The following is a 27,536-nucleotide window of genomic DNA, read 5'->3' as shown; positions in this document are numbered from 1 at the left end:
CCCCATCCCGAGAGCCCTGAGCTGTGCCGCCGCACTTGGAAATGTGTGTGTACGAGTGTACGTTTTTTTTCTCCAAACCTGCAACACTGACTAGTGGAGTTTGCGCTTAATCCATCGGTCTTTCACGCGACGAAGTGTGCTGTCGTCGTCAAGGGAAAACGGTTGGTCAGAGATGGTTGTTATTGTTGTTCGGTTTTGTTTAATAGTGCAATTATTTTCACATTACTAATTCATGCTTTATGTTTTCATTTCTTTTTTCAAAAACTTTACTATTGTATATACTATTCTGATACCTTGATGTTCCTTGACGTAGATAGGAAGTTGTCCTATTAATTTACAACTTTAGGGAACCTAATAAATCCTCGATTAGTGGCAGCGGTGCTGGTCTTGACACGAAAGTGTTGGTACCTAATCCCGTCGGGATCATAATGCCCACGAATAAATTTTGGACCCTCGATGCGCTAATCAGGTTAAAGAAACCCAAAAATTGAAGCCAGAAGCGCCTGGAATTTCCGTAATTTTATAACAAAAATTGAAATTGAAAATAGTTAGATCGATCGTAGACTGAAAAACTAATGAAATCACCGTGTAAAATCCGCATATTTAAAAGGGCAAAAGTCAGAAAGGGAAGGATACTTTTTTGATTACCTCACTACTCCATTGCCAATAATTAAAACAAACATAAAAAAATGTTGGAAAAATCATATCAAATGAATAAAAAAAAAACAACACCTATAATTGCAACACCAAAAAGCTCTTCTTCCTCGGTCAGCATCATTTAACCTGCCCATTTAAAAGTAGTAGTACCGAGGGGAGCATTTGTTTTTAAAATCTCTCCATCGTTTCAGTGCTTTTAAAAGGGCACAACAAATAGGAGAAAAAAAAATGAAAGAAGCTAAACCGAGAAATGAAAGTTTACCACGGAAAACGGAAAGTTTCAGCTCTGTTATTTTATCACATCCGACCCATAATACTACTGCTGCTGCCACCACTGCTGCTGTACGTGGGGCAGTATTGCCATTTTACCTTTTCTTTCGATATCTGGTACACCGCGCTCGCATGATGAATGCCACAAGCATAAAACATGCAAATTTAAAGCAGGAAAACTTTGCCAATAAAACAAAAGTATATTAACCAACTGGCGGAGCGTCGGGCACGCCGGTACCGTGCGTGTCCTTTGCGCTAACCAAACATCCTCCCTGCCCACCCTTCGCCCAAGGAGCAACAGCAGTCGAACGTCGTGGAAATCCTTCGATTGGCTCGATAGATTGCTCCCGCCGTACGCGGTGTGAACGGTACATGTCTCACGCTTGTTGGGGATCCTTTCGCTCTTTATCAGCAATAAATTATTCTCTCAACAGCACTTGTCCTGCATACTCTCCGAGGAACCAACCGGCAACCAATCTCGGTGTGACACTGCCACACTCAAACACACACGAGCAATGCCCCCCCTGTTTTCCCCGGCAAGGACACGGTTTCCCGAGGGCAAGATGCTACTGGCGGGGGGGATGAAGTTGCCGGGGCAAATTTTATGCACGACCGAAACGGGCGAAACGGGCGATGGCCATTCGCAATAAATCACACTTCATTATTATGACGCGCCGCTCGTACATTTATATCCCCACCAGCGTTTACAGACCATTTTTCCGGGGAGGTTCAACCGCACATCTACATCTACCCGTGTTAGCGCATTGTTCATTGTGTTTTCTTTGCCTTTGGGTGAGCTAATTTTCCACCCTTCGGAGGCCGCTCTTATATTTAGTTTAACACACTAAATTAGTGCCCAATGGTCCGGAACGCTACCTCGTACATTTATCTTTTATTAGAACCACACACTTGTGGCGGTTGCCTAGCACTGTGGTACTTTAATTGGTTGTAGGTAAATAAATATTAGGAGGAGTGGAACTCATCGTACAGGTAAGAGGTTACCATAAGAACATGAATTGTAATTTCTATAAAACTAGAGCAAAAGTCTCATGTGAGACGTAAAAACATTTATTTTCAATTTTTCCGAAAGAGAGGTATGTAACAATTTCTTCTCAAGAGAAAAGCAGACTTCCACATTCGGAATTGAGTTCATTGTGCCTCCATGCATCCCCTCCTTTCCACCTTCCTTATTTTTGCAAATTGGTGAGTACTCATGTACTCACGTCAAAATATTTGCTTACGACATATTAACATGATTCATGCTTGCTTCCACAAGGAACATAAGTAATAACACGGATCATTGTTAAACACTTTTACAAAGAGAAGTGAGTAATCGAGAGGTGATAGATTTCCTTACAAAACACTATTATATCACTTCTCAGTTCGCCTCCCGTTAAGGGCATAAGGAGTAAGGGATTGAAGATACAAGAACTATTAAAAAATGTACAATTATCTCTTTCTCTTTGCAACTGCGTGAAATTAAAACCCCTTTAACAAATAATTCGACTGTGTCCATACAAATATTAAGGGAAAAATAATGAACTTTTAGAGATACAACCTTAAAAAAATTCGTCAAAAATGCGGGCAATTTCCCTGGTTTAATTACAAACAAAACTCCAATACAGTCAATTCCCGGAGTTATGCGGTTTTCTTTTTAAGAGGATTCGGAGATATGCAAATTTTAAAAATTTGACATTTCACGAATTTGTTTTTGTATGCAGAATAAAATTTTCAAATTGCAAAAACATTACATATCATTGTTATAAGAATACATTTACATAACATTTTATTGTAGTTCCTCATTAGAACAAATTAGAAATATCAATTTTGAATTTGTTTCGTAACGTGGAATCCCTTAATACGACAAGTTGAAGCTCTGTATCCCATAATGTTAGTCAGATGTTATTAAAAGTCGAAATAAGTGAAGAATTTCTCCAACAATGACTAAGCTACTAAATCATCAGCACTCAAACATTCAGACACACACACGAGCATGATGCGGGTTCATTCATCCGTAGTGTAAAACACTTAAATCTCATAATAAACATTTACCAGATGCCAGACACTGCCACACACAGCCCAAGAGTGTGTCCCGTGCGGTTTTTAGTATCACCCAAGGGAGGGGGATAAAAGATTATTCATAGCCCGGTGGACTAATTTATCGGAACTATGGAACCACCCCCTCGGCTGCATCGGCTTTCTGGAAAGGATGTGAAATATGTATAAAAGTGGAACATTTAGTTAGGGGTTGCGCTCCGGAAAAGTCAAACATACCGAGTCCAGCTAAAACGCAAGCTAATCGGAAAGCGAAACGAAAAAAAAACACACAAATAATGTCCTCCTGGCAAAGTGGCACTGGCAGAATACAGCTCACTCCAGCACTCATCGGCAGCATTATATTTCTCCCTTTTGTCCCTTGGGTGATTTGTCTTATTAACCGTACGACGAACGCGACAAAACCGAACATTGTGCACTAACCTCCCGCCCTATGTCTTGTTCGGTGACTTCAAATTGCTCGATCAATGATTCCCAGCTTACCGCACCACATTTTCAGAGTTCCCGCGAGTTTTGGAATGTGTAACACAACGTGGTTGGTTGAAGTTTTATTTTCCAGCTTCGGCTGTTTGGCTTTGCCGACCGCACAGACTTTACGTCACACTCGTCACACTCTCGGTGGTTCGAGTTGGTGACGGGCACCAGGAAGCAGCCCCAATTCTCCACGTTTCGAGGACGAACTGTCACTGCCGACGTGGAATGGAAGGAATGCAACCACCCGGTGGACGCGGCGGTACGTTTTGTTGCAAGTGCATCATTGCCGCACGTTCGGTTGCATTCGCGAGCAAAGAAAGCTGCGGCGGCGGAGGGGGAGCCCGAGTCCCCGAAGGAAACAGACCATAAACTTACCCTCAAGAAATGGTAAGCGTAACGGGGAGGGGTGGAGGTCACAACAAGGCAGGGGGAGGGAGAGAGAGAGAGAGACCGGCGGGTAAGTTGCTCTACTTCATATGCTTCTTTTGTAGCGATAATAAAATGGAATTAAATGAAATCGAGACCGGAATAAATTGGCACAACTGGGCGGACGGAACACGCCCGGTGCCCGGTGTCGGGACGACGAAATGGCTCGATACCTCACCTCACCAACAGACACACTACACACACACTGCACCGAAAGCAGCAAAAATCACACATGAAACATTGTATTGCCCTATCTCGTTCTCCTCACACAACTGACTTCAACCACACACACACGAACGGGCACATTCACGGGACCCACCAACACCGGGGGTGTGGTGTGCCAAACGGTGGTGGTGGCCCCCATTGGGGTGTTGTGGTCCGTCCCTGACACGGAAAAAAAACATGGGCCAAAAAAAAAACACATTTGACCAACCGAGAAACTATCAAACCAGCGGTAAAGTTTGAAACCGTTTTTGGTTTTGTTTCTCCTCGTTTTTTTTTGTTAACGGGAAATTAAATAACGAAAAGATAACAAAAAAAAGCAGAATTAGTGTTTTGTGCTATCGGAAAGCTAAAAACTTTCCAGCCGGAATGAAGTTATCAACCCCTGATCAACGCAAAATGGCGCACAACGAGCTTTGTGCAGCGCTCGACTTCAAACATGTTTCACATCCGTATTGAGTTATGGATTTGTAATTTGGTGGAAAATTGTAAACTGAAAATGTAAATTAAACTAAATTTTTACCCCACCACAAGCTCATGTCGTTAACATTTACAACTACAACTGTAAAACAATCTATCTAGCCTTATCATAAAAATAGTTCGAACAGCCAACCATACTCGAAACGTAACGTTTGGCCTGCGTTATGCAAAACAAGGCGAATAAAATGCAATCTACAGTGAGTGCGCGAACGACAATTGTTTCACTCCGGCCGCTAATAGAAAGGTGTGTATCATATACAAAACACTCGCTCCGGCTAGTAGTAAACAACGAGCCACAAAAATGGTGGCACAGCGCGGGTGGGGACAGAGCGTAGAGCGAAAGCAAAAAATACTTGCCCGGTGGCAAGAAGAACAAATGGCTTCCGTCTCCGGCTGGACCGAACCTGGACGTAACCATCATTACAAACGTTGCATGGAGTCAACCAGACGACCTTACATCTCACCCCCCTCTCCACCAGAAGGGACGACAGTGGGCAGGGTAGGGGTACAGATGTGTGTACTATTTATCGCACTTGCATGCGACTCAAACACACCCCCTTTCCCTTCCATGATGACCCTCTGTCGTTCCGCTGCTGTCCCATTTTATATGCTGCCATCGCTCAGCCATCAACTAACACCGATTGCCCTCGCCGGTGACCCCGGTGGTAGTGCAGTTTTGCAGCCTTGATTAAACAAATATGCACCACAGCAAGCAGTACATAAGGTAATGTGTGTGCCACCACCGCCCCCTCCGAACAATACGCGACAGAAAGAGACGAAACAGCAGCCCCACCGGGGGAAGAATTGTGCTCCAAAAACGGTTGCCGCTTGGTCTAATCCGCACACATCAGTGCTGCAACTCGCGACTCGTGCCTGAGTGTCCTCGCCGGCAAGGGGATTGCATCTCCATTGCGCTCACCACATCGGGCACACAACACGGCCAAGTGTGTGGTGGAGTTCGAGAATTGGACCGTTTCCCGATGACAGAAATGGACATTATCGGTAAGCTAGGAAGGTTCTGGTGTTTGGTTGGCCATTTTGTGTGTGTTTGGCCATAGAGAGATTTGCAATAATCCCAACGGTTTAGCACCTTGGATAATGTCAATGGATTACAGATTCAGGCATTCGAGTGTAATGTAGGGAAATGAGGAATTTTTTTAATTTTAATTATGAAATTTCCACAGTATTGTGGTGCGTTGATCAGTGCCTGACTCCCTGACTCCTGCAAAAACAGGGACTTATTGTAATATTCAAGAGAAATCGTGAAGGATGGCGTCATTATAGTCTGTGATCTTTATAAATTAAAAGATCCCTATCCGCTTCAATATTGTTACCACAAAACAAGGTCACTCAAGTTTCACATTGGAAATTCCAAACATCACTTTGGTGAAATTATCGATAACAAAGATCAATTTAAATGTGCGCCTTATGGCATCATACTGCGAATCATAATCAGTGGAGGATCAATCCCCTTGGAGACCCAGGGCGGAATTTTTCAAGGGGGCCCATAATTTTGCTACGGCATTATCGGTGTTAGGGAGATGTACTTCAAACATGATGTAACAACACCAGCAAAGTCTCGGAAAGAAAGCTCCTTTGCGTACATCTCAGAGTTCTGTTGCGTAGCCCTGTAAACGGGCCTAGTAAGCTAGTCTCTACATATAAACGTTTGTATGCGCTAAGGAGAACGATAACGCCACTACTTGGATCGCCATTAGCTGGTACGAAATTGCATACAAAACCAGCTGTTTTCAGATTGCCGATACCAGGAGAGCATCCACGGAAGAGGTAGCACCTAGTACAGCAATTTTGCTCGAAAACCGCCGAAAGGTATGCAATGTTTAAACACTAACTTTCCCGTTGGTCGAGAAAAATTTCTTCTAAAACTACCTGTTTCCGAATGTATAATACCAGGAGAGCATCCACGGAAGAGGTAGCACCTAGTACAGCAATTTTGCTCGAAAACCGCCGAAAGGTATGCAATGTTTAAACACTAACTTTCCCGTTTGTCGTGAAAAATTTCTTCGAAAACTACCAGTTTCCGAATGTATAATACCAGGAGAGCATGCACGGAAGAGGTAGCTCCTGGTACTGCGCCGTAAGGTATGCAAAGTTTATACACTAACTTTGCAACCAACTTGCAACGCAATGCGCCGTAAGGTATGCAATGTTTATACACTAACCTTGCAACCAACTTGCAATGCAAGTTTGGTGCATGCAAGAAACTTGCAGCAAGATGGCGCGCAAGATGGCGCCCAACTTCGTACTTGCATGCAACAAACTTGCAAGTTCTTGTATGCAAGCTTGCATGCAAGTTTGTTGCATGCAAGTACGAAGTTGGGCGCCATCTTGTGCGCCATCTTGCTGCAAGTTTCTTGCATGCACCAAACTTGCATTGCAAGTTGGTTGCAAGGTTAGTGTATAAACATTGCATACCTTACGGTGCATTGCGTTGCAAGTTGGTTGCAAAGTTAGTGTATAAACTTTGCATACCTTACGGCGCAGTACCAGGAGCTACCTCTTCCGTGGATGCTCTCCTGGTATTATACATTCGGAAACAGGTAGTTTTCGAAGAAATTTTTCTCGACCAACGGGAAAATTAGTGTCCTGGTCCTGGTGCATTTTCGTTTATACTTTAAAGTCACAAAGTCGATATTCTTCTCTGCATTTAATTTATCACATAGAAAAAAATGTTTTATATAACCAAGGAAGATATTTTTGATCAATTTTCTACCTTGTAAATTATTTTTTTTTTGCTATAATTTAACTTTGTTTTAAAATTTTCAAAAATCGCACAATAGGCACAAATTTATTGGGGCCCCCAACACGGCGAGGCCCTAGGCGACTCCGCCTACTGATCCGCCGCTGATCATAATTGCTACTGGTGTAGCTTAGACTGATCAAATATTGTCGCTTGCGTTAAAACTCGGCGTCTAACTCTGAGGTTAACTTGACGATTGTGGCCTTATGTTGGTCAGTTTATTATGTTGAACACGTAGTCGATTTAACACGTACAGCGCGGCCGAGGTCGATCCGGACCTGCATTGCAATTCGTGACTTGCGGTGGAGTGTGCTAGATTAAGCACTGCGTGTGTGTGTGTCCGCGTATCCATCCGATGCAATTGTTCTTCAAGGCTCTTGTAGTACCTTTTGTAGAGAGGAAGATGTTATGGAGTATAATTTGGAAGGTTCCTCTGTATGTAAGAGAACGACGTGATTCTCAAGAATATTATTATAATTAATATTTCTCGTATTACTACACATGAACAATTGGTACTCTAAAGACAATTTTGTCTGACAAAAATCCACACACATAACAGAGAAGGAGCCGTTCTTACCGAGCTAGCACGAATCTGTCCTTCGTAATTTAGTAGACTACTTGCTTCATTCTTTAGTAATACAATTCTAAAAGAATAAGAATTCTAACCAATTACGCGATTTCGTTGACGTAACATTCCAATTTGACTTTGGTCTCATCCCAATTGAACCTATTACTTAGTCACTTGCCGTCGTAACTGTGAGCTGGGAAGCGTGCACAAGTGACATACAAAATGAAAAACAATTGCAATTCCCGACAACCAAACAGCTTACACATGCCGAACCGATGGGAAAACCCCATCCCAATCCTGTGGATTAGGATGACTTCTTAGTGCAGCGCTTTGTTGACAGCTGGACGTCCCCAACCACATATTTAGTGACCGCACATCACCAGCGAAGTTGCGGACAGAATCGGCAAGCCGTAGTAGTAGTTTGTAAACACACTTCAAAGTCCACAGTAATTAGATGATAATAAAGTGAAGCTGTGTGCAAACTGGTTCCTGGCTACCGTCACCGTCACCGATGATGCATTGCTCGTAATCAGCGAAGGACCAGGCCATTTACCACACTGGGCTTATCGTTTTCCTTTGCCCGGTGCTTCTTGCCCGGATCGCCCACCCGGGAGTGGGTGGGCTTATTTATTTACCTTTGCTTTGCGATGCCAAAACCGTCGCCGGTTCACTCCGCGGTGGTGGTGGATGATGATGTGGTTGTTGCTGTTGCTGCTGTTGCTGCTGTTGCTGCTGCTGCTGCTGTTGCGATAAAACTGCAGCCGGGGCCATCCCGCCACGGCGCTGCATATCAGCACCGGTCGCGGTGACGCGGGATGGTTTTGGGGGTGCAATTTTCGTATCGATCGGGATCGACACAGCGCAAAGGATGGTGAAAGGCGCGTTACTTGCAACAGCTAACCGAAGCGGACGCTGAATCCATTCGAGTTTGTTTAGGATTTTTCTTTTGTGCAGCTCTCTATCTACACACACTTTACCCACTGTGTCAATCGCTGATAGCAGAAGGAGCATCCAATTATTTAGGCAACGGTGGGATTGGTTGATGTACTGTAAAACGTAGCACAACAACGTCGGTACCCATGGCAAGTGTCACTGAGTTGGTGAAACGATACGCAATTAAACACTGCACACACAACACACTGTTATCGATGGTTGTGGATGCGATGGAAAGCAAAAGGTAGAGGAGTCTTTTTTTTCGAGAACCTGTGAACGACGGAACACTGTTGAAGTACGTCAAGGTATGAGTCACGAGTTTGGAGAGGGAACCTTCAAGAGGCAATTAAACACACCGATTTAATACATTTACTCATAAGTCGACATGTTCTTCGCCTGTAAGCCCACATAAGTCTAGTCTATAAAGCTTTTTTTACCAGGTGGATAACAACAAAAAAAAAAAAAGGATAAAAACGAATAAAAAACACACTATAATGAAAAGAAACCAGTTGAATTGGAAAATTTGACAAGCAATCAACGGGGGCCTAATTTTGGATTGATTAGCTGTTGCGAATGAAGCTACAGATGGTTTAGGAAGGCACCCAGAGAGATGCACCCATCAACGATTAGGTTAATTAAGTTTAAAAATAACTACAATTAAGTATCGCTTTTCACAATGAGCATCCAATCTGCTCCTTCTCCAACTTTTCCGTTGAGCAGTACAATCAGCAGAACGCTGTGTGTGTGTTAACTGCATTATATTTTTAGCATCACAAGCGGATTCCAATTTTAGTGCGATTGCTATTTTTGGTACCTTTTACATCTCCTCGTGCAAAGTGGCAACAAACAACAGCTCGATGGCCCAAACCCACTTCCAGCCGACTTACACGTGTTTTTGCGTGAAAACGATCGGCAAAGTGTGCGTTGGAGTGAAAATCAATGGCAGTCCCAGTGCTTCCCCTGGCTGTGATAACTTTTAACCTTTCTACCAAACGGAACGCGACCATCTCGAACATCCTGCGACATCATGGACGGCCAGAACGGCTAAATCCTTCGTTAATAATTCCGTTTATGTTACTCTGTCGTCACCCAAAACCAGCCTACGGTTATCGACTGGAAGGAATCCGCCCGGATGGACAAGCCCAGCAACAAGTACACATCTCGTTTCGATCAGCTTTTTACCGGTTTCTATTTCGGTTCGGAAGCATCGACAGTCCGTAGGAAGGTGGACGCGGCATTCGCCTACACTGGAGCCGCATATTACATCACCCAGCAGCATCACAAGCAGAAAGGTAAGGCCCCCGGCGGTGATCCGGAGCACCAAATGAATCGCAACTCGCCAGCCCGCTCTTGGACTGGGGTGTGACCGCGCCCCGAACCAGTACTCACCGTTCGGAAACCGATATCAGATGCCTCTGGCTGGCTGCCCCAACAGAAGCCGGTGCACTGCACTGCCCTCGGATGGCTCGGCAAGGTAACGATGAGCGTCAGTAACAAACAACTACCGCCCACCCAACCCACCCACCCCCCATTGATGTTGGCCTCGGTGGTGGCTGACAAGTACCTTCCCAGTAATGATGTGTTTGAAAAGTCAAAATGAAAACCAGCGACAGTGAAGAGCACCGGTTGGAAGTGAGAGTAAGCGCGCAGAAAAAGGGAAAAAGGTGTCGCCTAGCTGAATGAAGGCCAAATAACCGACAGCTGGAGCCCTCGATCTACAGCCCTCATCAGTGCTCTGCGTTCCTATCGCGTTCTCCGCAACGCAAACGATGGAAACTTAAACGAGAAAATCATATTCGTCGTACCATATGAATAAACGAACCGTATTGACAATGGCTGCTGGGAAGAGCGAACATTATTGTTGTCGGTCGCCAACTCGCCAGCTCTACTTAATATTGGAAATAAAATTGGCTAAAATAGCACAACCATGATGCAATGGTGTTATTGATGGATAAAATAGACTGTTGTACAGAACCCGCCATAAACCAGGTAGATGGACAGTTCTTCAACTTATTGCGGTTTAGAATGCCTCAAAACATAATGACCATTCGTAAACAAGTTTATCTGGAGTATGATTTTAACAAAGGGTATTAATCAATTGGAAGAATGATTTAAAAAACAACAAAAATATATACAACACAGTTTCTTTTTTACTAAGGTACAGTTATAAACTTAACGAAGAACCCAATTTGTTTTGTATTTTAAATTGCAATTAATATATCTCATTCATCAAGGAAATGGTCTAAATATAACCTTCGTACTATATTAGACATAGGTGAACTGCACACCAATTAAACTGAACCATGCGATCAAAATTGCACTTTTTTAACTTGATTTGCTGCTGTAGTGCATGTTTTATACATAACCTACTAACAGATGCGCACTAACAGATGTAAATAGAAATTATCGTTTTTTTTATAATTATACAACGACTCTTTGCCATATTATCAGAATTTATCGCCCTCTAATAGTTATATTTTTCATCGAATAATCGCAGTTCATAGTTTCCTTAATCTGGAATATTTTGTATCATAAATGTGTTTTGCATCAGATGTTGTTTTGTAAATGAGAATAAATTAAGTTGTTGAGTTCATTTCTCTTCGGTTGATAACTCGCCAGACAGTAGCAGTAGTCATACAAAATCCCAATTAAATTTAATATTATTTTGAGAGTTCTATTTAATACCATCACATGAGTTTGTTTAAACAAACATAACCATTGATTTAGCTCTGTATTTCCCCAAAAGTTCCAATGGTAATGGTGGTTGTGGAATATAGAACACATAGAAAGGCCTGGTTAAAAACTTTTATATATTCCATTCGTTGCTTTACAAACAAAGTAATACAATTCTAGAACATATAAAAAAACAAGCGCTTTCATCGCTTCCTAATTTTTAAATGTTTAAAAAACATCACACTCAATTATCAACGGAATGAAGTTGTCAATATATTTATCTACAAAATCTTTCAAACTCCCGAAGCAAACTATCGTTGTTATCACAATATTATGCCCATCTTTACGGAATCCTACACCTGGTGTGGCAAATGGCTACTTGACCTCGCTGAATCCGCAACTTCGATGGGCGATTGGCAATAGACATGCCACTCTATCACTATCAATTAGTCAAGATTATGTAAAACAACGATTCCGCGCTGCCACCCGTGTGCAGTTGGATGCAACCGCGGTGCAGTCACCGGCTGCATCGCTCATGGCGATTGTGCGAGTCCGATTGTCGTCAGCTCCGCCGTCGGGAGCTATTTGCATTTGTATTCACCCCTCGTTACACGACGTCGACGGGATGGGATGATGGGATGGGTGTCTGTGCACGGTTATCAGTGGAAACGCAAAGAACCGTTCGAACAAATAAATAAACGGCTTAGGTGAGAATGTGGCGCACATCTGGAATGCAAATGAGGATCGCCGGAATCAATCTGTAGCAATTTTTTGAACTATCTCACTTAGCTGATGTTGGAGTGATATTACATCAAATAATATCATTCTTGCTTTCAAACGTAATCGGAATTACCGGAACCTTTAAACCTGAATCGCTGTTCTTTGTCTACGATGTCTAAAAATGCGATGATTCACAAGATTTTATTACGGCTCTGTATGCAATTCGAATGATCGAGTGGTGCATTCCGGAGAAACAACTCAACCGTATGTATCACCCTAACCAACACCACGAGCAGAGCAAGCAACCGTCCCATCAATGCTTGTGCTACAATCTTCCAATAGAATTTGAGCCCGATCGTAAACATTATTCGTTTCGGGACGAAAATAAACAGATAAACAAACACAAACAAATAAACTTCCTGTTCGGTGTGCATGCAGCATGCCTAGACGCGGGGCCACAAGATAACAACCAACCCGACCAAGAAAAGAACGAAACTTTTTTTTTCCACTTTAGAAGGTTAGTAAATAAGCGAAACAAAAGAAGATAAAAAAAGAGCCAATCTAACCTTTGCGTGCGACTGCGCTTGTGCCCTGCCTGCCACAACTGTGGTTTGTCTCCACCAGCAGGTTAAAACTAAGCCATCGAAGAAAACACCCAAAAAAAAAAAAGAAAAACGCCCGACAACGTCTTGCAAAGATCGCGATACAACACTGCCAATGAAAATCCGATAAAAGTGCACCGTCGTTCAAGGCGCAGCCCAGCAGCGAACAGCACCGAATGAAGAAAGTCTCCCGCGTTTCCGCGCTGCCACTCACACGGAATCCTAAACGTTGCACTTTCTCGCTTGCCAATGTTGCCAACGGTACGGGCAAAACGCGGCTTTGCACCCATCGAAAACACATTAATTCCGCTGTAATTGAAGCGAAATAAACAAATCATGCCAAGAATGGTCGGTTCGGTTGCGAGAGGTTGCGAAAGGAAAAGGTGTTGCAGCCCGCGCGTGATGTTCTGCACACACATTTGCAGCGGCGAACGTGAGATGCATACCCGGAGGGCGAGCGAGAATTTTCATCTTTTTGTCGCTCCCCGGTAGCAAAAAGCCAGATGCAAAAGGACACGCTCGGAATTGGTTTGCTGTTACGCGCAGGAGATGCGCAGAGTAGAATCCGGCTGGAATGGTACGAAACACTCCCACAAGCACCGGAAGCGGAAGTAATCCAACGCTGAGCATCGTCCTGTAGCAGAAGCAACAGATTACTACTCCTTCTGGAAATGCTTAGCACCCAGAAGGAGGTTGGTGATATGGTTTTATTATTGTAACATTCACGATTCAAGCGTTTAATGATGATTACATTTGAACATTACAAAAAGCTTAACAATCGTAAGGAAATGTTTAAAGGTACTTTATAAACGAGAAGCGTCGAGCTCCCAACATAAATGTCTCTAATTCTTGCAACTCAGCCGGGTTTTAAATTTCCTTCTCGCTTGACGAACTGAAATTAATATCTAACGGTGATAAACAAGACATTTTCCACACGAAAAAAAAAACGACAAAACAAGAGCAGCAAACTTCCATTTCACTGCGGAAACACCCACAACAATGCCTGCGCTGCCTTTATTTGCTCAGCTGGTTCGCCTCACAATGTGTTGTGTGTCCGAGACCTAATACCGGCCGCCGAAGAACCGGCCCCGGCAATACAAGGGACACTCGAAACATATGCCGTGTTTCAACGACCGAAGAAGCCGCACACACATGTTAACAGCATGTTAACAGTGTTTTGATGGTGCAACGAATATGGAATATCGAACGAATCAAACGACGATAAAGACAAGAACGTCAATTTAGCACACGTGCACACATACACATACACACACACACACACACACACACACACATATACAAGTTTCCTTTGATATTGGTACGTGTGCGTTCGGGGTGTTTCGAACGTGGTATGTTGCGGTAGGTGTGCAACTTTCGGGGGATACACGGTTACACTGAACCGTGTAGAGACCCTTTTTCACACTACCTTTTGTTGCGATGAGCAACATAAGGTTTCCTTGGGTGATTACAATTCGTTTCTTACGTTTCTTTGAAAGATTAGTTGCGCGGGTGAACAAAACACAGATGTCGGTAAATAATATAGAAGGTTTCACTATGATATAAAGGAATAACTACTGCTGATATTCGTATTTTACACAGGCTTAAACATTTCAATGATAACTCTAACTGTTGTTATAAAGCTCTATTTACATTTGATGCTGCTCAATAAAACTCAATAAATGTAACAAATTTTCTGAAAAAAAAACAAAAAACTTTTGGAATAGAAATCGTTCAAAAAAAGGATATCATAATTGTGTGACAAATTTCTTGCATGATTTATCCTTAATATCTTGAAGATTTACAATAAAACATTTCAATGTTTCAATTTTCCTTTTTATGGGTTAATGAACTTTATTGAGATAAAAAAGTAGAAAGCCTCAACAAGGAAAATGCTAATTGTTTTACCGATAAACTGCTCAGCACTGAATAATATTCACGCCTCAGCGGAGAACAAAAGGGATCATGAACATTTGACAATCACCCACCCTTTTTGATTGGATGAACTTTTCCTCCCCTTTATTCAATCTCACTTAGCTATTCCTACGGCGCCTCTACCAAATAAAATCACCTTGTGTGTTTCCTACTGCTTCCGTTACTTGCATTTACGTAGATGTGTATGCTAAGTGTAAGCTAAGAAAAAAGTGACACTAAACGTGTCATCACGAGACGGGTGCCATCAGCTCATGTCATCTATGGAGATGATAAGCGGGGCAATGATTAATTAGCTTAATAAGGCAGTTTTGTTTTTTTGCTGCTGTCTCAAGTCATAAGGCAATTAGCGACACGACCTTGTCTTATTTTTGTACAACCAGCTTTGCGTTGCAAAATAAATAGAATGAAAACATAAAAATAAAGCAGATGAAATTTATACTTCTTTTCAATGCGTATTTGCTAATAAACACACACATAAACAATTGCTTGAAACGAAATTGTGGTTGCGGATTGATGATGTAAATGTTGATTATAATATCATATATCCACTCGGTTCGAGCTAAGTGCTTCGAGTGTTTGGTGTTTGCAAATTTGGCCATTGAAACTTCTACCAAACTTTTGTAGCTTCATTTCTGTTAACATGAAGAGCAATATCACGGAGTCACGGCAATAACAAATCAATTTTGTATTGACACAAACTCCCAACAATAATACACTTTACGCTCCGTTTGTTTAATGGCACTCCAAGAATTTTCCGCTGTTCACTCGTCCTGACACAATCTCAACAAAGGTGAGATGACCGTGAGAAGCATAAATCCTTGCGAAGAACGCGTGTTCACTCATCGTGCATCTGCTCTTCTCACGATACGATACGATTTCATTCATTCATCGCTCTCGTTGCATAGTGAGACGAATTATTCTACTAATGTATCCACTACGCTTAACAGCATTCAAATCATTTGCAATTGAAACAACCCTTATTAGTCAGTCATAAACTTTACTTTAATTGTTACATTTTTACGCATCACCTCCGTTTGTGTTGGTGCGTGTACTCTTGTGCTGGTTTTCTACGCATGCAACCACACTACTACATCATAATTGACATCATCTGCTTCACCATCAACCATTCATCAAACCACAAGGTTACCAGCGAGCAAGGTGAGAAATAGCTGAACACATACTAGATGGAATTTATCAACAGACAAAAAAAAGTCCATACAAAAACAGCACACCGAGCAGGGATGTGTTTCCGCTCGCGATTTTCAGCAAACAGTACGCGAGAGTGGCGAGAAAATGGCATATCACACAAACGCAGCGAGAGTGTTGGGAAATGAATGAATCGTGGGAAGAGCGAAAGACGAGTTTTTCGTGCGTGCCAAGTGGAACGCAACTCGTGCCATGTGCGGGAGCGAGAGTGCGTGCAAACAAAACCATCCCCCTATCTCGCTTCACAACCGTTGGTCCAATTTTAATGTGCAACGTTTTATTCCCCTTTCGTTGAGCATGTGTGTACACACAGGGTCGGTTTTGTTATTATCGAGAAAGGCAAGCAATACCCGCAAGAGTGTATGTGGTTGTACCTCGTACGCACGCACGCACGCACGCACGCACAGGGGAATTAAATTTTGGGGGATGACATAAACCCCCGTTAATAATTCATCCGGGGTGTCACATTCAGCACTTGACAATGGGATATTAACTACCTCGAACAAAGAGGGCACACGAAACGGAAACGAGCGATTTCGAACTAGATTCGATGAGTACTTCCTTCTTCTCTACTGCTGCTTATAGGTAACGGAAACTACCCCATCGAGACACTTGTTCCCTGTTTCAACACAACATTGATAAACACATTGTACAAATAAAAGGAGGTAAACGACATCAACCCGAGACAATTTATCGTGTACGAGCGAAGTGCTTGCACCACCGACCAAGGCAAACCAACGCAAATGGATGATATCGCCCTTACCGATACTATTTCCCTCACCGGTTCCGGTCGCGCGATAACATACACCAACGAAACTGTACACCCTTATCCGGTGTGTGCACTACTAACCTACACCACACACTCGAGAGACGCACTTCGAGTGGCTCTCAGCTGTGTCGGGTTGCCCCATCTAAGCAACCCCCTCCCCTGCTTGCAATCGCGCTGACGGTGGTGGTGGTGGTAGTGCATAGTATCACCCAAACAAAATGGCCGTGTGTTGGTAGCGCACGTTTGCATTCTACACTACGCGCGTACTATTTGCCGTCGTTTGTTAGTAGCAGTGATGGGCATCGCATCGCCGTCTGTCACCGCGAACATTTGCGTGACAGCAGGCCGCGAACGACATTCAACCCCTGTCGTTCAGTGTGTTTGTGAGGTACGTGCGTACGGTGCTGTCTCGCTCCAGCACACGCAATGAATCTTTTGTTTCCCCGCCATCATCGTAGTAGCCGCGGCTACGTCTAGTGAACCGCGTAGTACAACACTCATTAGCTCATGTGAGTGAGTAGGCACTGAAAAAGAACGGCGGTTGTGTGAAAGCAGTTCACAACGCAACGCAAAAAAAAACGAACCGCGAGAGAACAACCCCAGAAATGCTCTCCCGTTTATGTCTCCCCGCAATAGGAGTGAACAAAAAAAAAACAAACAACAATTCGGAAGGTGTTTAGATTAAAACCGTTGTCGGTTGCCGCCATTCGTGCGCGAAAACGAAAGCAGCAGCTGGGGAAAATATTCTCCGAAACAATAAACGTTATGAAGTCGTCTATTTTTCTACATCTTGAGACAGGGTGAAAATGCTGTTATTGACGCGAGAATTTCAAGCCTTTTCAGGGGAACTGAATACACATGTATGTCTCGCAGAATTTGACTAAGTACTAAGAACTATATAAATGTGAGATTTGATAAAAAATATTCTCTTCATCCACAAATCATATTTATCTTATAAATGTCTAGCACAATTCCAACGTTAGTGCCGCACCAATCCACCGAATCGTCATACAGAGCCAACATTGGATGAATTATTACAGTGCCAAGTGGAATACGGCTGCATGCCACCATTATTCGCGAATTGCAAACCCCTATCTCTTTTCACCACCACCCCCTTTTCTCAAGCTCTTTTCCTTCAGCCTCTCTTCATCCCTCTCTCTCTCTCTCTCTCTCGCTCTCAATCACCCCTTTCTCTCTGTTTCGATCTCTTTCATGCTCAAATGTTTCCCTTTTCTTCACGCTAAACACGATGTGCATGCATTTTACGGCGGTAGGACCGTTGTTACGACATGACCACACGAGGGAATAATATTTTACAGCGCTTCTAGTCGTTTGGGAATGGAGCATAAATCGTACAGCGTATCGAACACTAAACTTCACAAAGGACGGTTTAATGAAGATGAAAGGAATGGTTCAAAGAACATTTAACACTAAAAAACTACCAAGCGTTTTAAGCGTGTATCATAGCGTTAAGATGGTCAATTTTCATACAATTTCGACTATTTCTGATTATCAGAAATTGAGCACTATAAGATATCAATAAATGTTTAATCTTTCATCTAAAAGGGTAAGAAACATGAATTTATTAAGCATGCTTTATCCATTTACTCAAATTAAGTAGTGTTTTTCTTACAACTTACTACCCCAAAACTTAAAGAGTTCACTTAACAGTACCATGAGATTACTTCAAACCTTTCTCTAACGTGGGGGGGGAGGGGGGCGAGGGGGATTTCATTGATCGTAAAACAGAAACAATGGGCACAGGAATGGAAGGATGGTACGGTAGTAGCAAAAGGCGAGAACGGCGGAAAAAGTCCCCCTGAGTACGGTGGTTCTACACTTTATCCATTCTGTTGTGGTTCTTCTTTTTAGGTGAATGAACCCCATTCCCTGCCCTTTGCTGGTCGCCCTAATACCACGCGCCCGCTTAACGGCCAGCGGTATACCCACCCCCACTCCCTCACAACGTTCCGCGTCCAGCACCCTCTTGGGTGGTTATCGTCATTAAGAAGACTGTTGCTATTGTTGGTTTGGATGTGTGACCGCCTGGCCGGACGAGAGCAGAAGCAATAGCAGGATAAGAGACGAGGCAATAGTGTCGTGAGAAACGGTCGGCAAAAGGAAGGGCAGCAAGAATTCAACCATCGAGACACACCAATGGTACAATAAAAAAAAAAACGATGCTATAGCACATAATAAACTAGACAGGAACAAATAAAACACACACAAAAAAGGAACACTTGTTTTGGAATGAGAACAAACGCTTCACACTCGGTGCCCTGCGGGTGTACTGCTGGTGAACAGCAGCACCACTAGAGAACGACACTAAGATTAAGCTTCCCACTCCACACGCACACACACATGTACACATTGTTGAGTAGATGGCCGAAAGCTAGCCCACTAGCTGGTGATAGTAAATCATCCCTTCTTTCGCACGGTGGACACTACCGGAAACGGCCATACATACACAGGGTGCTGGATTAGTAACAACAACTCTATTGCTGTTGATACACCTCTCCCAGAGATCTTTGACATTGGCAATTCCACAAAAGCACACAGCAAGAGCTGATCGTACCGATCGTCAACTACACGGAACTATAGTCGGCAACATTCTTCTAAACCCCCTTTTGGCCGCTGTTGAATGATGTGGATGAGAGTGATGATAGGTATCACAACATCTCGCCGCAACAGAAGAAGAAATCTCGTAGCAACAATAAAAAAAACACGCACACACACACACACACACACGCACAATCACATACAAACTAAACGAAATAACGGAAGCAACGTCTGATGACGGCGGCAACGATGAAATTGAATCTGGTTGCGGCGCCCGGAAGTGAAACGGAAAACGGGCCCCACAAACAAGCAACAGCGGAACTACTACACGGACGGGACGGACGCGCGCACCGAGATGAAGCCGGCACCCCGGAGACTACACCGTGCGTACGTAAAGGGGGAAAGGCAGCAAAAAAGGTCCGCAACCGTGCGTGAGGGCGACAGAACCAGACCGATACGCCGGCGTGAAAGGCGAACAAAGAACGGACGTACGGCAGATGGAATGGATGTGGTCGGAAAGATTCGTACGTACAAGAGCCGAGCAAGGCAGACGACCGTGCAAATGCGCGAGAAAGCAGAAGCGCGGACGCGAAACTTGCGCGCTGTGACCGTGCTGTGGCTCCTGGCGGGCCCCCGGTTCCGTACCGATGCACGTACAGTTGGCGAATGAACACCGCGCAGCGGTGCAACCGGGTTTAAAAGGCACAGCGATGAGATGGTGAGATGACCCACTGACTCACCGCACGTGAGAATGAGCTGCGTTCATCGGTGTGCGAACGACGAGTGAACGCAACGCGAAACCATCGCGTGTGTTGGTGTTCGTTTTCGTATCTACAGGCCTAACGATATTCGAATTTAGGATTTAACACCACAAACGGCATTTAAATGATTGCTTAACATTTTTTTAACAATTACATAAACAAATAACACTACAAAACTAAACCGTTTAGTTGAAAATTTAAAGACACTTCAAAATGTCAATCAGAAAGGGTTTTTTTTGTTTTAAATACAAGAAATCTTGATGTTACTTATTAAAGATCTTTGGAAATGAATAATTTGTCCACAATTTATATATATTATGGTAAATATCTAAGGGTAAATCCCACGATAATCGAAGAAAACTTTCAACAAATGTTATCATAAAAATATCTGATGGGTAACCTCATTAGCAGTAATTAATATTGCACAACTTTCTGTTGTTGGCGAACAGTTCGAATTGCAAAAATAATATAAATACACATAAAAAATCCAACTTTTTCCATGTTGGAATTTATTTACATATTTCTTTCTCACGCACGTTCACCGACACTGTTCACTCACTGTGTGAGAGAGCGTGAGCGAGTCCCTCCCTTCTCATACCGAGGGGTCGATCTCGTTCTTTGCAGCTTCATCGATGCAGTTGGCCCACATCGCAAGAAGGGAGATGGAGGGGGGTGCATTAGCGTTTGTTAAATTATTTGATTAACACCAACCATTGATTGCACTACTGGAGGCTGATTCCATCCACCTACCCTCTTCCCCAACTCTCCCCTCTCCATCCCGTCTCGGCATTTATCGCTTAGCCTTATTCCGGTTCTCGATCCTTTGCTTTATGGTTTCAAACAATGAAAACAATCTTCCACATCTAACGTTGTGCGTTTATGCGTTACCGTTCACGGAGGCATTCATAATATTGATAAAACAAATAACAACCCAAGAATGAACTTGTTTTTTCTTGTGTTGGCCAGATTTTCAGATCCGATCGCTTCCGATAAAGAGCTGTTTGAAGGGAGCTTTGTGGATTGAAATATCGCACCGTACAAGCCGAAACAAGCATACCCCTCCCCCTCCCCACCCCCGCCCCTCCCACGCAAAACCGTGTCTCTGTTAATGAGAGAAAGAATGAAAACCGTTTTGAACCTTCACCCATGCCTGCTTCCCCGCTGAGCAACAAAGATTTTCCTGAGGTACACCAACACACGGGCAAGTTAGACTCCAGCCCACATCCGTAAGGCAATAACATTCATTTCGCCAAGGTTGGAAGGAAAAATTATGCGATTACCAACTAAATTTAGTATCTTCTCCCTCCAACGCATTCCCTCTTGATCGAATCTCTCGCTCACACACGCTCGTACGGTGAAAGAAAAAGGCCACCATGAAAATACATTGCCACCAGGCGGGCGAACACGCAACAGGAAGCAACGGGGACTCGCGCGCTCTCTCACGACGCACAGGAAAACTCAGCGGGAAAACGTTTGAGTGCACGAGAATTCCGGTAACCGGTGAACGGAAGTGATGGATCATCACTTTTTTATCCGATTGACACAAACTTGTGTCGACGGGGGGCGAGAGAGTAGCTACATTTTCCAATTGGGGTCGACTACTCGCATCCATACAGCGCCATGCGACCATATGCTAATAGGTTGATTGGCATTTGTGTTTTGAAAGCGTTATTTCGGGAGTCGAAATAGGATTATGATGAATTTTTCAGTCGTCATGACTAAATCGCATCATTACCATAATCAAGAAGACGAGAGTAGGAGTATGTTATTGACATAATTCTGAAGCATTATATGTAAAAGCATTGATAATGATACTTAGCTAAGGGGTACAAAAAGGGTTCGAAGACGAGTGCTATCAAATATCCGTAAATAGGATCACTTTCATCATAAAAAAAACACCTTATTCACTTACCCAAGTACGCTTCACCGCACAGAGGCTACCTCTTAAAAGTGATGCCCTTGAAGTCTGCTCGGTTCAAGCAAAACCAAAACAAAAAGTTAATTTATTACATGCAAACTGGAATGTACCGGAATGCATGTACCGGGCGACATTTATCGGTCCCGAGCAAACGACTACACACTCCTACCTGCCAGATGTTGGCGAGCCGGTGGTAAAAAGGGAACTGTAAAACCTATCGAGTGGATTGTGATTTACTACACAAACCCACACCCATCATTCGCGTCTGCATACTGGGGGTGGACTGGGCGGGTTTGAGAGGGCCATCAAGAAGGCAACGGCACATGTAAATATAATGATAAAATAAAAATGGATTAAAACTGGCCCAGGGATCGGGTTTTGACAAAAAAAAAGGGACGTGAGGGTTAGCCCCTATCACAACAGAACGAAGTGGAGTGCAAAACGGTAGGCGAGCGTCAGGAGAGCTCGGCCGGGAGGAGGGAGGCGGGGGGGGACCCGTCTTGATGGAGGACGGGAATACATTTTCTTCATGCACGATTTGCCGCATGCAAATGATATGCATTCGCTCCACACTTCACCACCACCAACTCTTTGCATCCGGCAACGACAAAGCGGACGTAGCGCGGATGGATGCTTGATGCGGCAGCAGCAACAGTGTGCAACGAGAAGGAAAATGCTTCCCTATTTTGCTCCAAACCATTCATCTCTTTTCCCCCTTAACCAATCGGTGCATCGGATGCATTGTATTAAAAATTGCATCGATAGCGTGGAGAAGAGCACCAAGGCTTGCGCAGTCCTTATGGGCAAAGGCGTATACCGTGCGAGAGTGAGTAATGTATGAGTAGGGACACATACGCACACACACACACACACACACACACACACACACACACACACACACACTCACACACACACACACACACACACACACACAAAGCAGTATCGCGCGATCGTTAACGGCGGCGGAGAACAAGGTGGGAGCGCTTTGAGTGAGAACTGGCGATGAAGAAAATGAACTGAAGATCTCATCTCCAGCGAGACGACCGTCCCTGGGACGTGCTAGTGTTCATTTCGCTAGCGAGCACCACCGAACCGTAGATCATGCTGATGATCAAGCGATGGTAAGGTGATCAACCTTCCCAACGGCGATCGGAACAGACGCGCGTCAATTCACCCTTCAGTGTTTTCTAGCATCATCCCCCACTCAACATTGCTGGAAACGAGGCGGAGAGCAAAGAGACAAATACACGGTAACACTTGAACGGGGGACAGAGATGATGGGATTGGGGAAAGCTTTCTGCGCTGGATGGTGAACTTGAGCTTTAACTCGTTAATGTTACAGCTCAGAAGGAAAATCATCACCATTTCCGTATCCGAATTGTAGGAAAAATAAGCTATGGACATAAAAAACAACGAATGCCCTTCTATCACAAGTAATTAATGAAAGTTCATTAAAAAGTTGCAACTACCCCATGCGAATCGGTACTCATTGTAACAGACGCGATTGTGAACTAATTTGCCATCGATTCGATTATGCAAATAAGCGTCACTGTCGGATCGACTGCTGCGTGTGATAAAGTTGCCATAATCCGGGCGAATAAAAACCACACAGAATTGTGCCAACGCATGTGGGCATACTAATTTGATTAGCAGAGTACACGTACGCATACCAGAGGTCGCCATGGCAAACGGAAATCGATCTCCCTAGAGACCAGCTCCAGCCGATACAGCAAGTCGTAAGCATTTAACGCATCATAGTAACCGACCGACAAGTCGGCGACGACGTTCTCTAATTCAATATTAAGCTTCAAACAAAAAAGACCAAATCTAACCAACGAGGAGTCCGAGAGCCGACGCAAGGTGAGCGAATAATTAGGAAATCAACGAGAGAAACCCGTAAGCTCGCCTGGGAGGAAGCCGCGCGAAAACCGTAACCCCAAAGAAGGAAGCCGACCCATCTTCAGTCCACCACCGCCGTTGTTTCCCGCGCGCTTCTCTCTTACGCACGCTCACGCCCATTAATCTTTGCCGATAACCTTTACATTGAGTCATTTAAATTATTCATCCCCGCCCGATGGGTTTACCGACGTACCGACGAAGCCGGGAGTCTTGGTGGGGAAGGAAAATGGAGAAGATAGAAAATCTGCGCTAAAGTTGGAAAAGCGTGATGGGGGATGGGATGTACACGCGTGGTGCTCCACATTCCACACACAATTACTCCGTTTTCGGTGGAAGCTAACAACCGGGGCTTGAAGAGCGATGAACATCATAGTGGGGATTGCGCCGCCACCCGTTTGGTTACTGCTATAAGGGGGTTTTAGGAATTGCGAAGGAGACGCAATGCTAACGAGAAGAGGGGTGTTTTGTGAACTCCCGCTGGACATGTGCGTGTATGTATGTGTGTGTGTGTGTGTGTGGGGGTGGGGGGGACGTGCGTGCATCATTTCAATTAGACTTAATTATCGTCCGGAGTGTGAACTTTTTTTCTCTCCCTTTCCTAGTTCTGCTCCACACATTCGGCCAGAGGCGCGGTCTCTGTTCGTGGGTCTGATTTATCAAATAGACGGTAGAGCATTACAGGGTATTGGACAGAACACACACCCCTCGACAGTAGTGCAGCAGGGTGGCGTTCTGAAAAGCAATGAAAATATATTAACGAATTATCACACTTCAATGTACTTTGCCTTTGCCTGCTACTGGCTGCTGCCTTGGGTACATAATGGAAACTCTTTACTATTAATAAGTACTGTATTGTTACTGCTTTTAGTAATATAACGTAAAATTATTAGTATCGTCCCGAAAATGTACTAATGAACAATAATAATCACGAATAAACTGAAACATTAAGCGAAAATGGATCAAATATGTGATTTCTGACGGTCTCTTTGAACACGGTTTCGTACTTCGATGTTCGTTCTGTCACACCGAGAGTCGTGAGTCCCTTCTGGACGAGACTAGCCATCGAAATCAAGGACTGCTTATTCCGCTTGCGTGGTAAAACCGATATGCGACGGGCATGAGATTGAAGATCGTAAAGCAAAACAATTCAGCAGTTATTTCCTCGAACATTTTAATGGAATTTTGGGAACAAATTGTCGTAGTTTGGGATTCTTTCTTCCTCTTCTTTAGCGGCACAACAACCTCAAGAGGTCTAGGCCTAACCATTTATGGCTTTTTTCGACTTTATTTAACCATTACCAATATGCTACCGGAATCTTGCTTGGAATCTTGAATGGCTTTGAAATGGTACATGTTACATATTCCGATCATTAGCATAGCAGCTGTATTCATCAGACATCATTAAGCATGTACAAGGACCTTTAAATGAAAGTATTTAATGGAGAATTACAATTTATTTTCCAAATTATACCAACCTAACTTGACGACATTCCCTCAGCACAACATCTAATAATATAGTAGGGTAAATAGCATCATCATATTCACGAAATATCTAGTCTGTGAGGTATGAAGCTTCTGTGCAGCCTTGTTTACCACCAACCAAAGGACAGATTGATAAAAGATAACCGGCTGGGGGGAGCATGGAAGGTTATTTAGTTTATTAGGCAATCCGTCAAAGCTGGCGCGGGTTGTGATTAATATTGATGAGCATAGCAGATACGGGCGCGTTCACGTTTGTCGGGTACGTGCTTTCATTTTTACATCGATTAAGTTTATCGACCTTCCGTTGATCATTTGTTCATCATGGAAATAACTTTTTCCTCTGCAATGGAGCAGAGGGGTCATCTATACTTGAGATTATCAGCTTCGTTAGGTTTGAAAACAAAAACCAAAACGAGTGTACAAGGAGTGCCACTAAAGTTCGTGAAAATATGGAATTTCTTTTCGCTGATCGCTTAAATTGTGGAGAAGATGAACAAAGGCAAACGCTGTGAACGCGGGGGAAGCATCAAGAAACGAAAGCGTCAACGTTCGATGACCGAACAGGGTGGCAGATGACGTGAGAAAAGTGGCATTTTAAATTAACAACCACAGCCAAACGGCGCCACAACGCGTATTAGAGCAGTGGTGGATCGAAAATCTGCGTCAGTTTGCGGACACGGACACACGGATGCTAATAAACCAATTAGGTCGTTTCGAACGATTATTCGTTTGCTCATGGTGGATTGTAAAGTTTGTTCCCGAAAGGGAAACATAATTGTTAATCGTCATCAACAACATTTTATGGTAGGACGAATTTCTTTAGCCTTTTCGTACGGGTATACTAAGTTATAAAGATGGTAACGGTGCTAGTTTGTCACCCGACAAGACCGGTCCCCCTTAACAAGGAATGATTATGGTAAAATTGACTGTAGTAAACCAAATGCCCAACGTTCATTTCGTAACGTAGTTCGTAACGCAAAGATGAAGCAATAAAAACGCGTTCAAAACAGTCGTACTAAATAGTAAACATACTAATAATTATAAGAATGTTATTAATCCATCGGTGAACTTATGTGTATTGTTATGTGCTCAAATATATTGCGAACGATATCAAAACATTTCCAACTTTGGCACATGTTGAATTTTGTTGGCGAAATCAAAGAAGCTGACCAATCGCATTCAATAGTGTAGCACCAGTGTGATATAAAGTAAATAAACGTAATTTGTAGTAGTAAATTATGCACTTACCTCTCGCTTGGGTCAAATAGTTGTACACAGCCGGTGCCGCTACGTCACACGGTGTCTTTCCTTTCTGATTTTTGAATGACGGATCTGCACCACGCTCGACGAGCATCTTTACCAGCTTAAGTTGTCCAGTAATGGCCGCATCGTGCAACGGTGTATCGTTTTCTAACCCGGTAGCATTGATGTTCGCTCCCGCTTTAACTAAAGCCAGTGCAACATTGTAATGACCGTGATTGCAGGCCTCGTGCAAAGGTGTCCATCCTGTGGAGCAATAAAGGTTTAAAAATGTGAGCAAATTTATATATAAACATACAAAACATATTTGGAAATTTGCAAATCCACATTAAATATCAGGTAAACAAACAGCTAACTGCTTAACTTAAATCATGAGCCAAGAAGCATAAATTCATTTTCTAAAACTGTTAATTAAACAATATTGGAGATAATGTTAATATAAAAGTTTCTGATAATAATGGCACGGTACCCTGTTCGGTCTATACCTCTAATAAACCACGCCTCAGAAAACGGGAGTTGTGTTTCAAATTTAAGCCACACAGATGATTCTAGATCCAAATAATAAATACTTTATACAGCCGAGAAAGTACGGATTATTAACATTAACAATCCAGTTCCAGGTTTGGATCTCACCCTAAAAGACCTTGAAAGACTACGCAGCATTGAACAGCTGGCTATAGGGACCCGGAATACCGGCATCCTTCTGGGTTTTTTTTTTAACTTACCAGCAAAATCGGTTACATTCGGGTTAGCTCCTTGCTCTAACAATTTTTTAACCGAATCCTGGTCACCTTTCTTCGACGCTATATGAAGTGCAGTTTCACCACGCTCGTTGATACGATCCCGAGATCTTGAGTGTGCTGAGTTGCTACTTCCACCTCCGGGGCTCATTTCTACAATGGACAAAAT

At 43.5% G+C, this 27,536-nt stretch overlaps 1 protein-coding gene across 1 annotated transcript in view; it reads right to left on the bottom strand.

Annotated features, from left to right (window-relative positions):
• Nucleotides 1–27,536, bottom strand: part of LOC128301524 (ankyrin repeat domain-containing protein 11-like) — a 39,100-nt gene that overhangs the window by 10,810 nt on the left and 754 nt on the right. Inside the window, exons 3-4 of the mRNA XM_053038063.1 lie at nucleotides 27,353–27,520; nucleotides 26,616–26,873 (exon numbers count right to left, since the gene is read on the bottom strand). Of these exons, the coding sequence (XP_052894023.1) occupies nucleotides 26,616–26,873; nucleotides 27,353–27,520 (426 nt within the window). The remainder of the gene's footprint in view (nucleotides 1–26,615; nucleotides 26,874–27,352; nucleotides 27,521–27,536) is intronic.

The sequence above is a fragment of the Anopheles moucheti genome, chromosome 3, assembly GCF_943734755.1.
Source record: "Anopheles moucheti chromosome 3, idAnoMoucSN_F20_07, whole genome shotgun sequence".
Lineage (NCBI taxonomy): Eukaryota > Metazoa > Arthropoda > Insecta > Diptera > Culicidae > Anopheles > Anopheles moucheti.
This window is presented reverse-complemented; position numbering and strand designations above follow the sequence as displayed.